We start from the raw sequence: 13,174 nt of genomic DNA, 5'->3' as shown, positions 1-13,174 counted from the left end.
AAATTGATAATACAAAATAGGGATATTAGTCTATATAATTATCAATTTTGCTTAAATTTTGGTATTTCTCATGAACATTAAAATTGGTACCGTAAAATATCATAAATTTTATTTTTTGTGTATTATTTCTCACGACAGGTCAATTACTATATCTGACTAACTTACGTACACTGTTATCCTACTCGACACTACTAAATCAGAGTAGTTTTCTACATGACTTTTCATCCTACTTGCCACAAACTTAAAAAGTGGTCTAAAATATTATAAACATTTAAACGTATAATAGTTTTTCGTTTAAGATATCTTGTTTGGTTGGGTTGAGAAATAACAAATTGAATATAAAGTTTATGGTATTTTAAACCAATTTTAAAGTTTATGGAAAGTACTAAAATTTGGCCAAAGTTGTTGGTTTAGGTACCAATATCCCTATACAATATATCAATTGGCAGTACAAAACATATCAGTTGCTTCAATTAATGTGTTCTGTGCTCCCAATTGATATGATTTGTACTTCCAACTAATAGTTCTCATTTTAAAATAGTTCTCAACCGAACCGCTCCTCGTGCTCATGTCATATGAATGAAATTATTAAACACATGCATACTTTTCCAAAAAAAATTTAAAAAATATATGACTCGGTTCACTGGCTAAAAATGTCGAAAATGCATTTAGTCGCTGACCATGCATCTTAACTTGTGCTAGAGTTAGTAAATAAGGCTAGGAAGTCAAAAATTGAGATGGATTTGTAGGAGGTTCAATGATAAGTTTTTATGGGAACATTTTATTGATGAATGTTAGTGATGCTTTGAAAATCATTATTTAAACCATGTATCCACTTTATATGAATTAAGGATAAACAAATTCTTGTTTTTATAATTGAGTCATATTTGTTCCTAGATATAGTTGACTGTGTTAATGCATGATTTCTTGACTCTATGTGAGAGCCTTGTCTATTTGAATTCAAATAGCATCTCATAGTCTAACTCGGCCTCTATCAACGGTTGATACTACTCCCTGTCCCCAAAGAGTATAAATATTTTGTTCGGCACGGATTTTAAAGCATAATTAGAAAAGTAAGAAAGAGATTGAAAGAAAAAGTTTTTGAAGTATTTTTAGTGGAGAATGAGTCTCACCTCATTAGAGAGAAAGAAGTTTCCAAAATTTGAAAGTTCGTATTTTTCAGGGACCGACTAAAAATGAAATAGTTCATACTTTTCAGAGAGTATTAATTTTTTGGCAATGTCGATGGTTCGGGTACACCTTTTGGATCGTGCATTACATGTACATTAATGAGTTTTTTTTTTCTTATTCAACCAACATTCCAACAACATCATTTTAGATTGCTGAAATAATACCACTAACTTCAAAATCATCTGTTTCAAATCTCACTACGTGCTTCAATCTCTCAGACACAAGTATAGAGCCTTGGGAGATGGGCTTCTGGCAATCTTAACGGGCTACTGCGTACCCTGATTGAACTCCCTCACATAATGTCGGGCAGGGAGTGTGGGGGCCGCCAAGGCAACGGAATCAACTTTTTTAGCTGCAATAAAAAGTGAAATCGAGAAAACAAATTGCAAACAATGTAAAATATATGCATTCGATGATAAATTTTTGAAAAAAAAAGGATCAAAATTGGTGATTTGAAACAAAGGTATGGAGTTTGAAAGGAATCAATGAATGACCAACGACCCATTAATATTTGGGCTAAAAAGAGGCCGAAATCAAAAATCCAACGCCAACCCAATCTTTTATCCCATATTCAGATCACAAATGGCTTCTGTTAATGTGGTTGGTGTTGCTATGCTATGCTATGTACTCTCTTTGCTGTCTTCTCTCTCTCACACACACTTTGCGGTGTAGATTCCAATTTCCATAGGCATAATTAGGAAGTTTACTTTATATGTATATACACTTGCTCCCCTCTGAATTTCCTGTTCTTGTCGTTTCCATTTCCTGATTTAAAGGTATCATCTTTCTAGCTTATCTACTCCCATTTTCTATCTTTGCTTTTTCTACTTTTTCTATTTTGTTTCTGAACCTTCTGGTGGAGGAGGTATTGTTGAATTCGGTGCTCCTGTGATGGATTATTGTTGACTTATGTTGCGAGAAATGATATTTGCATCATAAATTTGGGGGTTTTTTCTGTTGAAAAAAATGATTACTGCCTTGATTTCATCAATTTGGGGGCTGATTGTGGTAATGTAGCAAGTCTCAGTTGCATAATTTCCGTTTCTTGTTGAACGAATTTGTAAATGATCCTTTTAAGCTAATCAATTTCGTGGCTTATGGCTCTGTCTAGAAGGAAGATTGCTTCACAAATACAATGTTTCAAAGCTAGTTTGCTTGATCAATTTTGTTACCTACTATCATTAGAAGTGATCTGATCTTTTGAGCTTGATCTATTTTGTTGTTTCTGCCACAATCTCCCAGAGAATTCAAGTGGAATTTTATGGCCTTTGTTATTGCATTTTCTTGGTCAAAAATTGGATAACTATGCACATAAATGATAGTGGTACTTGATTTTGTGTTAATTCTCTTTTTCACAACTTCTATTGTATGCTTCCATTTCAATAGATCTCTACTTTTATCCATACAGAATTGCAAGTATGAAGCAGTTTTAATTCTTAGAGTGCTTGTTGATATAGCAAGAAAGGAGGAAGAGAGAGAAATAGGATGCCGAGTGAAAGGGGAACTCATTGGTGTTATAGCTGTAGGGCAAGCGTCACTCTCCGAAGGAGAAATGCGGAATGCTCCAACTGCCGAGGAAGTTTCATCGAAGAGCTCGAGGATACAACAGGCGTACCAGACGAGGAATACATCCAACAACCGAGGTTCATGGAGGCAGCCACAAGCTTCCTCAGGCGGCACAGGGCTGTCGTGAGCAACATATCCGAGAGAGCCTCTCAGAATGGCAACTCTTGGAACTCATTCCTCGTTTTCAGTGGAGACATGCCGCCCACAATGCCTGGCAGTGGCGGCCTAGTGGAGTTCCTAAACGAGACTCTGGGGTTCAGACGACAGAATGGGGGCGACTACTTCATTGGACCCGGCGTGGAGGAGTTCTTCGAGCAAGTCACCAGCGGTAGCAGCCAGCAAGGCCGTCAACCGGCTTCAAGACCCTCCATCGATGCCCTGCCAACTGTCAAGATCTCGAGGAGGCACGTACGTGCAGATTCCACCTGTGCTGTGTGCAAAGAGAGATTCGAGATGGGGTCACAAGCGAGGAAGCTTCCTTGCAAGCACTTGTATCACTCCGACTGCATCGCCCCATGGCTGCAGCAGCGCAGCTCCTGCCCCGTCTGCCGCCAGCAGATAACTGACGGTGGCAGTGATCAAGCAACAAGGAGGCGTTGGTCTTTGTCGTGGCCGTTTGGCTCGTCTCGTTCCAGTAGTAGCCGTCAGGGAAGAGGTGGAGAACCTAGCCACCAGCATGTTCAGTGGCCTATTCAGTATTAAGGTCTTTCAATTACCAATGAAACTTTCTATTTCGTAGTAATTTGTGTGATCATAGTGATTGATCTATTTGAAGGAATAAGATCACTCGCAGACAAGAACATAATGGTACATCTGGCTGAAGAGTTTGTACCTTGTTTTCCTATGAAGAAAAATCCATTTTTAAGCAGTTTTTGTCATTACTTGAGTGTCATATATATACAATGTTCCTCTTGCTTATCTTTTTATGCTTTTGGGATATGTTAATTTTGGAGTTTACCATACAAACAATGACATAAATTACTGATTTTGTAATTAATAAGTGATTTAACAATGTTGTTAAATATTTTGAAAAGGTAGTATACGTGTAAACCAAAGGAGCTATAGTTTTGGTTTAATTTACATTATGGAGTAATTAGGATTTAGATCCAATTATGCCGTGTTTTTAGTGAAAGAGCTATTAAACGACAATGCATGGAATCATTCTCTTATTGAGTTCCTCTTCAAAGGTATCAACTTTCTAGCTCTGGATTTAATTTTTTTGTATTAATCTCTTCCTATTTGCATCGGCAGAGAAGGTGAGGAAATTTGTGCTTTTTTCTGTTCACAAAATAAAATGGATGATTTTAACACTTTTTTTTTATCAATTTTCATTCTTGTGTTCTTCCAAACGTGTGGTGAATTTGATCGATTGTCTCTTTCAGCATTGTTAGGGTTTGCTTGATCAATTTTCTTTATATCTCTTTTCGATTTGTATTAGTATAAGATTATGATTATGCTCTTCACATTGTTATGATCATTATGAGCTAGGTTTCTTGAGCAATGAATTGCAGAATATTACCATTATGATCCTTGAATGTCAAAGCCCTTTATAATTTTATGATATATAGGGCCTTTATATATTTTACTCCATGTAAGTTACTTCACTTGATTCATTTCTCATTGAAAGAATGGAAGATAAAATTGATTAATCGTGAAGGCGTTGTTTATTTACAAAGTTTATCCTCATTACTACTCTACTCTACTTGTAAAAATCAGGAGGGGGCTTGAAATATACCAAATTCCTCTTCATCTTTTAGTAATGGATTAACCTATAGTACTATTTTTGAGTCAGGCTAAGTGACGTGATGGGTTCGATCAGGGTGTATTCCAAAAATGGTGCAACGACCAGCAATTCGTGGACTTCTGTGGATTTCGTTGTCAGCGGAACTGGCACCCTCACCGTGTCCAGCAATAGAGGCGTGGTAGCGAGGGGTGTTGGCGTGGAACAAATCTCTGAGCAAGCCATTCGAAAACCAGCTCCAAAATCTGCTATCAATGCCTTACCAAAGGTCAAGGTTTCGAAGGAGCACATTCATGCAGATTCCACCTGCGCCGTGTGCAAGGAAAAATTCGAGTTGGGGTCTCAAGCGAGGAAGCTTCCGTGCAAGCATATCTACCACTCAGACTGCATCGTACCATGGCTTCAACGCCACAGTTCGTGCCCTATTTGCCGCCTGCCCGTCACTAAGGATAATGGTAAGGTTGCTACACTCAGGCGTTGGTCGTGTTTTTGCTCCTTTGGCTGCTAGTACTAGGGTCTTGGTTGCCCATTTTCCCTCGATCTTGCTATCTTTCCTGTAATTTTTTTTTATCATTGTAGCTATTCAACGAACAACCCTAATAACACATTTTATTATACTTCTGTATGATTAATATCTAAAACATACTCGCTTATAAATATCTCTTACAATCCTCCATAATTATAGAAAGTACATTAATTTACAGTTTCTGGATTCATTTAAATGTGGAGATTGAGCAGTAGCTATGAATACATGTGTGCAAAATATAATTTTTGAAAATATAAAGACAATTCTTTCAGGGTAAAGGATGAATGTAGAAATAGACGCAAAAACTGATGAATACAAAGCATATGCAAAACTGAGAGCAGTCATCACAATTCCAGTATAGTACACACGGGAAACAGAATAATGAACCAGAGTTCTAAGAAAACGGTGGCCGTCAACAAGTAAACATATTTAAGCATGATGCGATGCCTAGTTTGTAAGCTCCATAATGGCAGAGACTATGTCTCCGTTGGCTTCCTTGAGAGCTTTGACAGCCCTAGCCCTCGAAACCCCAGCTTGTGTCATCACCAGTTCAATGTCCTTGGGTTCGACACCAGTTTCATCTACATCTTCATCATCTTGAATTACAACTGCTGGCTCTGCCTTTGGTGCAGCTTGGTTGATGTTGGGAACCTTGAACTGCTCTGCTGCTTGACTCTGCAGTTGAGAGCTTAGATCCTCAATCTTTGCCTCACCAAAGATAACATAAGTATCTGAGTTCGGGCTCTTAAAGACATCTGGCTTTGAGATGACAAATAGGATCTGAAACATGTAACAATATTAACATGTCAGTGTAACAACATCTGAGTTGTTGATTAAGAGACATAAGGGAATAAAACTAACATTCTTGCTCTTCTTCACAGTTACTCGGTTGACCCCTGGGATTGGCTTCATTCCTAGCTTTAGCATTGCCTTGCGACTTTTCTTCTCGCTACGACTCTGCTTTGACCTACCGCTGCCGTCTTCTTGTCCTGGCAAAAGAACAAGCACAGATTGATTTGGGTTGAATTCCTGATGCTATAAGAAACTTCATTGTTTGTCATACTTTAACCAACCCATATCAACTGACAATAAAACTGAAACTGAAACTAAAATTAATAGGTCAATCATCTACATTCATCAGATAGAAACTCCAACAAGCAATGTTATCCTACATTTTTCAGGAAACGAAGTAGAGTAAAGGCAAAACAACCCGTAAAGGTATCACATGTTACATAGGAAAAAAGGACCAATTAGCTTTTTCTCTACCTAGATCTATCCTAAGAACATAACCAACATGATTTCCCCAAATCATTTAGAAAATCAAGAATCAGAAAGTAGAGATATCCTAAATCTTCAATTACTGTCTAGCTTTCAAAGAGGTGGCAAGCTTCTGCGGAAACTGAAAAGTGAGGAAATAGAGTATCCTTTTAAACTCCAGGTGCGGAAACATACCTTCAACATCATCATCATCTTCGTCATCATCATCATCATCCTCTTCATCCTCAATTATAGGCTCGTCATTCTGCACGCGATATCTAACAATGAGCAAAACTTGTACGTTTTTTTTTCTTTTTTCATACAGGGTGGTCATCATTTATATGCATAAAATCAAATCAATTGTCTGCCCAAGCATATCTCCAGGACAGAGGTAGTGATGGTCATCATATACTAGATAAAATCAAATCAATGGACTTAATGCCAATATACTTGGGAAGCTTTATAAACATGTGTTAAATGGAAACCCTACAGCAAAGATAAATTGAGCAGTTTATATCCACACATGCCCCCAATATGAACTCCACACAAAAGTCTTCCATAATTCACATTGGAATTTAGATTCTATATTCTTTATTTCTAATTAACTTGAAAGTCAAATAAGCCATGAACTCCAATCAGATGGGGAGCTAAGCAAATGCGTAAGACATACTTGACAATACAAATTCGTTCAGATAGTTGCTCACATGTGGATTTTAGATGACAGGATATGTAAAGTTCTATACTTTTCTCTTCCATACACTTTTACTGGCTTATTAATACAGGAACTCGTTTATATAAAAATGAATACCTATATACACTTCTATAATAATTTCCCAAGCATAATCAATAAACAATACAACATGCCTTTCATACCACTCACAAAATACTCTACAACGATTAATCACTTATTTCATACATTTCGCAAATAACAAATTGTCTTTAAACTCAACTTGTATCAATTTGAAACCATCAAAATCATAAAAACCCTAGATCGAAGAATTACTGGCATCCAAATAACACATAAGTTTATAACCAAGTCACCCTCTAATTTAATTAGCTAAAACCATCCACTCCAAGACCAAAAAAATACCGAATCGTAAAACTAAACTGAAAATGATGGAAAATCCAAACTCAATCATAAAAAAACCCACACAAACTCAAAGAGAGAGAGGTTACATCAATCTTCTGATGTTCAAGATGGTGGGCCAATAACTCCTCCTGGGATTGTTGAGTCATGCTTGATTCTCTGCAGGTAAACGATATAGAGAGGGGGGAGGGAGGCAGAGTGAGTGAGTGTGTGCGCTTAAAAACCCTAGGGAGAAAAGAAGGCAATGATACCGTAGAAAACCCTACTTTTATGTGCGAGTGACAGCTTATAGTAAAAGCGGTCTCCATTCCATTAGAAAACGCTAACGACTTCTTTGTTAGTAATAAACCTATCTCTTTCTCTTTATCTATATTCACTCATTTTGGAGGGGTTTTTTTTTATCATTTTCTTTTCTAAATACTTCGCCAAATATTTGAACATTTTGCCCCAAATAAGCCTATCTATGTTTTTTTTAAAGAGAGAAGCGTTTAGTTTCGTTTGAACATTTTGATAATAGGAGTCAAAAAAGATGGGTCTGATATTCGCAAAACTAGAAGAACACACTACACAAACAACAAAATGATAATAGCAGAAACAGATAAAACTGAAAACACAGTTATCATAAGACACCATCCAGAAGTCAAATTTGTAACACATGGATACACTGAAAAGTGAAAATGAACAGAGCAGATGGCTGCTTGGCCCCAATGATCAGATATTTGTAAGAAAAGTGTGGTCCTAGTCTAGTTTGTGAGCTCCATGATGGCGGAGACAATGTCTCCATCTGCATCCCTGAGAGCTTTGACGGCCCTAGCCCTTGAGACCCCGGCTTGTGTCATGACCAGCTCGACATCCTTGGGTTCAACACCTGTCTCGTCTACATCTTCGTCATCTTGAATTTCTGTTGTTGGCTCTGCCTTTGGTGCAGTTGGGACGAAGCTGGGAACCTTGAACTGCTCTGCAGCTTGAGTCTGCAATTGTGAGCTCAGATCCTCAATTTTGGCTTCGCCAAAGATGACATAAGTATCTGAGTTTGGGCTCTTGAAGACGTCTGGCTTTGAGATGACAAATAAGATCTGAAACACCGTGTCACAATAGATTAAGCCACATCCAAGTTGATTAGAAAACAGTCAAGGGGCATGACAAAAAATATTAAGAGCATAAAAACTAACGTTCTTGCTCTTCTTCACAGTGACTCGGCTGACCCCCGCGATTGCCTTCATTCCCAGCTTTAGCATTGCCTTGCGACTTTTCTTCTCACTACGGCTCTGCTTTGACTTACCACTGGCGTCTAACTCTCCTGCCAAGAGAAACAAATTCATTAAGATATTTTTTTGTCTTGACTTACTTTTACACATCTATTTCAACTTATAGTGTGCTATCTTGATTGGTCAGGTCTACTACAAGTTATTAACCATGAAACCAAAGCTGGAACTAAAATTGATAGTATAGGTTCAATGATCAAAATGAACTCAAAGCATGTTGTTATCCTACATTTTTTGAGAAACAGACACAGCTTGAAATGGAAGGGAAAACAACTGAATCCCATTTTTGAGAGGTAGGTGTATCAAATCTTAACCAACTGTGTTTCTCTATCCAGATTTTTATTAGTAACATAACCAATACTATGATCTCTCCAAATCATTTGCAAAATCAAGAACCACAAAGCTGAGATATACTAACTTACTAAGTACTATTCAATTACCATCGAGCATCATTTATTCAAAGAGATGAGAAGCTTCGATGAAAATGAAGAAATAGAGTTTTCTTTTGGAGTCAAGGGAAGACACATACCTTCAGCATTGTCTTCGTCTTCTTCTTCATCATCATCCTCGTCATCCTCTTCATCCTCCATTATAGGCTCATCGTCCTGCAACCATTAATTCAAAAATAAGCAACCAAGTAAGGGAACATGGTTTTTTTCCTGTGCGGGTTGGTCATTGTGTGTATTCAAGCTACCAAATCAATTGTATGTCATGCATATCTCCAGTACGGAGGTAGGGATGGCTATCATGCACAAGAATCAAATTAACAAGTATGAACTGGAAATCAGCAAGTGAATATAAACAGCCACATCTAATTAAACACAGGTCGCTACTCCACAATCATATATGAGTATTCCAGAAATTCTTGAAGACAACTAGACCTGGAAGCATTGTGTTGCAATTTCAGCTAAGATCGCAATGCTCAACCAATCGACACAATCAACACAACAAACAATTGAACGCAGCAATGAAACGAGATAAACATTGAATGTAGATTGATAATGAGACAAGAGAAACAATGCGATAAGTAAAAATGATAACAAAAGAAACACGATAAAGAGAACTTATAAAATGCTTCGGATCTTGGATCCTCAGCCCAAGCGCTCAGCGCACACAACACACAATTTTCATGGATCCTATCAGAGAAGAGTGTCTCTGCATTTATACTCGATCTGTTTTCCTTCTCTCTCATTTGCATTTAGACCCCTCAACTTTCCTTCTCTCTCATTTCTGTTTGAGCTGATATGGCCCTCCAGCTGGCATCTCAATTGAGCAGATTGAGCTTAGCTTCTTCTCCTCTCTATAAATTGAGACCGTAACAATCCATCCCCCTTAAGATTCCTTGTCCGCAAGGAATCACGAAGACAAGCCTCTTGACCTTCTTGCCATTGGCCTAGGAGACCAAGCGAACAGCCACTCCCAAGGTAATGACTTTGCACAACCGACAACCTCTTCAAGCACAAGACTCTTTCTCCCTCACCAGCTGCCTCCGTCTCTGATCTTTATATGTCCATTGCCCCTAACAGAAACCTCCAACAAACAATTCACTGATCTCTCTCGTATCCACCTCAACACTCTCATCAATACATCAAATGCTATTATCAGCAAGCAATTCTGTGTCAGTCTCAATGTAGATTCACCCGTCTCCACCTCTTTGGCCAAGCTCTGCCAACAAACTTCGTAAGCTTCATCTTCCCTCATAAGCCATGCAATTGTGATCGTATCAATACTCCCCCCCCCCCCCCCCCGTTAAGCTTCCTTATCCTCAAGGAAGGAAGGAAACAAGTCATTGTCGGCAAGAATAGAGCGAAATATAAGCATCCTAAATGGAAGGTACGAATAAGGGAGCTCTGAAGCCATGGTCTCGTCTTCGTCCAGAATCTGATACGGACCAAAATCCACAAGGGCTTGGGCTGAAAATTATAACAAAACAAGTGATCAACTTTAACAAATAGTGTCTCCAATTTCTCCGCATCCATCCACTTCCTCCGTACCGAGCAGTCGTCCTCACCCGGCTGCGACGACTCGCCGACCCTCTTGCCCTTCTTCTTTGGGAGGGCCCCGACCCTGCCCTACTCCCCCGTTTGAACGGGAGTTTCCGGAACACCGAGAAGATCAAACCCCAACTCCTCTAAGGAGAAAGTCTCATATTGCGTGAACCGCGCCTCCGTTGGGGTCGATGTGTGCGAAGAAGCAGTCGAAAAATCAAAACTGGGGCGATAGACGTTCCCCCCCCCCTCCCGACGTCCCCTGCATCGCCGGTACCCCCGGCATCATCTGCATATCGGGTGCCCACCCCGGCATCGCCGGTAACCCCCCCGGCATACTCCCCCGGCTGCCATCCCGGACATCATCTGCTGCCACGGGTACATGTTGTAGTACACGGGCATCGGACCCCATCCACCTCCCACGGGTACCGGGGGAGTTTGAGACCCGCTCGTCATTGGAGTACCTTCGTTGTTCTCCATTTCACATTGTTGATCTTGTACAGAAATTAAGATAGAGAGAGTACTCGTTAAAACAAGTGGTGCGAATGAAAATGACGTGCAAATCGCGTATATATAGTGTTTCGAAAAAAAAATCCGCTCGCCGGTCGCTCGCCGATCGGGAGGCTGCAATAGCGCCGAGCCGATCGGCGAGCGCTCGCCGAAATTCTCGCCGATTTGGCGCTCGCCGGTTGCAATAGTTCGGGGAGCGGACCAGCGAGTGTCAAAAATCGGCGAGCCGGTGTGCTCGCCGCTATTGTGGATGATCTAATGCAACTTTACTGGTTTACTTAATACATGAAAATCACAATTTCCACTGAAACAACAATAAAGCATGACCTCAATGTCGCAGAAATCTACTTTACAAGTGATTAATTTAGTCACAGATATTTCTCAAAGAAATAAACTGACTACCTAATCTAACTATAGTCATTTGAAACCATCATAACCAAAAAAAACAAAACCCTAGAAATTTCCCCAAATGCCCATATACAGCTTCTTCTTTATTTAGCTCAAGAAAGATGATGCATCAACAAAAAAATACTACCAAGATTAAAAGCTAAAAACTTATCAAAACCATGAACTTAATAATCCAAAAACCCACAGCCTAATCCGAATTCGCACAAGCCGTGTGGCTTCTACATGTTTGAGAGAGAGGGGTTACATCAATCTTCTGTTGCTCAAGATGGTGGGCCAATAACTCCTCCTGGGACTGTTGAGTCATGGTTGATTCTTGTGCAGGTGAACGAGATAAATGTAGAGAGAGATTGAGAAATGCAGAGAGAGTGCGGTGGATTTAATTGAAGCGGTTGCGGTGCCGTTAGATAGCGATTGCGAGTTCTTCATTTTGTCGTTTTCATTTGATCCAACCAGTAACTGTATTTCTCGCTAAACCTCTTTTCTCCACATAAACATTTAACATAGAATCTTTAATTTCGGTGTTATTAATATTCCATTTACTCCCCGGTCATTTTATTTTCTACACTCATTTTTTAAAAAATAATAATAAATAATTAAAATAGGGAAAGAGAAAGTAAGATAGAGAATAATTTAGATAAGAGGTTTAGTTACATTATTGTCTCTTACTTTACTCATTCTTCTACTTTAACTATTTATTATCATTTTTAAAAAATAAGTATAAAAAATGAAACGATTCAACTGCTGCATAATGGAGGGAGTATTTACAATTACATCTCAATATTCATGTGTAACTTTTTTCCTTTATAGTAAAAAGAACAAATAGTATAATATTTGTATCAATTCGTCTCTTTAACAATATCTCCGAAACAAATGTTTGGGCATCAAAGTTTTCAAATGTAAAATGGTGACTACACACTTGCATAAGCTGACTAGTAAAAACTTAAAAACTAAAAAACATAAGAAATAAGGAGAAGGAAATTATCAAAAAAAAAAGAGAAGTGCGCTATTTTTATAGAATCTTCCTCCCTATCTTTATTTAGTCAAAGACTTTTATAAAAAAGAAGAAACTTTGAGCCTACATACATACTAAATTACTAATAAAAAAAAATAGTTATTGAGATCGTTGATAAATATTTATTCCTGATAAAATAAATGAAAATTATTTTTAACATTACTGATATGGATTGTGCATTAAAGAATAAGAGGCACGTGCAAAATATTCCAAAATACTCCTAAAAAGTAGGTTGTGCCTTTCTATTTACACAACACGAATATTATATCCGAATTTTCAACTTATTCTGCGTCACGACTATCGTTCCTGTTTCTTGGTCGAAAATTGACATTTAGATATCGTAGAAATTAAACAAGGCAGTACTATGTTTTATGACATATATAAATAAGGCATACCTCTATTTACAACAGTAAATTGGTTTCGATGTACATGTGTTTGGTTTAGATAAAACTCATAAACACTAACTAGCATACCTTCGGGCTTCGATGTACATGTATAATTTTATGTTTATATTATCGTTTTTTTATTATATTAAATAGATTATTTTGTTAATAGTGATTGGAAATAAGTATTAAAATTTGAAAAACAAGCATTTAGAGGAACATTTCTTTGTTTATATCATT

The 13,174-nt window shown here is 38.2% G+C and overlaps 4 protein-coding genes across 10 annotated transcripts; 2 read left to right on the top strand and 2 right to left on the bottom strand.

Annotated features, from left to right (window-relative positions):
• The first annotated feature begins 1,774 nt into the window (after positions 1–1,774).
• Positions 1,775–3,625, top strand: LOC121746443 (E3 ubiquitin-protein ligase RZF1-like). 7 transcript variants are annotated; one of them, XM_042140274.1, is made up of 2 exons: positions 1,775–1,967; positions 2,649–3,625. In XM_042140274.1, exon 2 carries the CDS (start codon positions 2,677–2,679, stop codon positions 3,457–3,459), a length of 783 nt encoding a protein of 260 aa, XP_041996208.1. In that variant the 5' UTR covers positions 1,775–1,967; positions 2,649–2,676; the 3' UTR covers positions 3,460–3,625. The 7 variants fall into 7 exon arrangements, with proteins under 7 accessions (XP_041996208.1, XP_041996207.1, XP_041996209.1 ...); XM_042140273.1 differs by having other exon boundaries at positions 2,600–3,625; XM_042140275.1 differs by lacking the exon at positions 1,775–1,967 and adding an exon at positions 1,975–2,199 and having other exon boundaries at positions 2,600–3,625.
• LOC121746446 (probable E3 ubiquitin-protein ligase RHC1A) lies at positions 3,330–5,150 on the top strand. Its single transcript, XM_042140283.1, has 2 exons — positions 3,330–3,460; positions 4,550–5,150. The coding sequence occupies exon 2, from the start codon at positions 4,563–4,565 to the stop codon at positions 5,004–5,006; it is 444 nt and encodes a 147-aa protein (XP_041996217.1). The 5' UTR covers positions 3,330–3,460; positions 4,550–4,562; the 3' UTR covers positions 5,007–5,150.
• A 167-nt stretch (positions 5,151–5,317) lies between these two features.
• LOC121746444 (nascent polypeptide-associated complex subunit alpha-like protein 1) lies at positions 5,318–7,616 on the bottom strand. The gene is made up of 4 exons (XM_042140281.1): positions 7,458–7,616; positions 6,477–6,546; positions 5,886–6,013; positions 5,318–5,804 (listed from the first exon to the last, which is right to left on the bottom strand). Exons 1-4 carry the CDS (start codon positions 7,515–7,517, stop codon positions 5,472–5,474), a joined length of 591 nt encoding a protein of 196 aa, XP_041996215.1. The 5' UTR covers positions 7,518–7,616; the 3' UTR covers positions 5,318–5,471.
• A 351-nt stretch (positions 7,617–7,967) lies between these two features.
• Positions 7,968–11,999, bottom strand: LOC121746445 (nascent polypeptide-associated complex subunit alpha-like protein). Its single transcript, XM_042140282.1, has 4 exons — positions 11,784–11,999; positions 9,163–9,238; positions 8,541–8,668; positions 7,968–8,444 (listed from the first exon to the last, which is right to left on the bottom strand). The coding sequence occupies exons 1-4, from the start codon at positions 11,841–11,843 to the stop codon at positions 8,112–8,114; spliced, it is 597 nt and encodes a 198-aa protein (XP_041996216.1). The 5' UTR covers positions 11,844–11,999; the 3' UTR covers positions 7,968–8,111.
• Positions 12,000–13,174: the final 1,175 nt, after the last annotated feature.

This window comes from Salvia splendens, chromosome 9 (assembly GCF_004379255.2).
Source record: "Salvia splendens isolate huo1 chromosome 9, SspV2, whole genome shotgun sequence".
In the NCBI taxonomy this organism is placed as follows: Eukaryota; Viridiplantae; Streptophyta; class Magnoliopsida; order Lamiales; family Lamiaceae; genus Salvia; species Salvia splendens.
The sequence above is the reverse complement of the archived record's forward strand: the minus strand, read 5'-3'. Positions and strand labels throughout refer to the sequence as shown.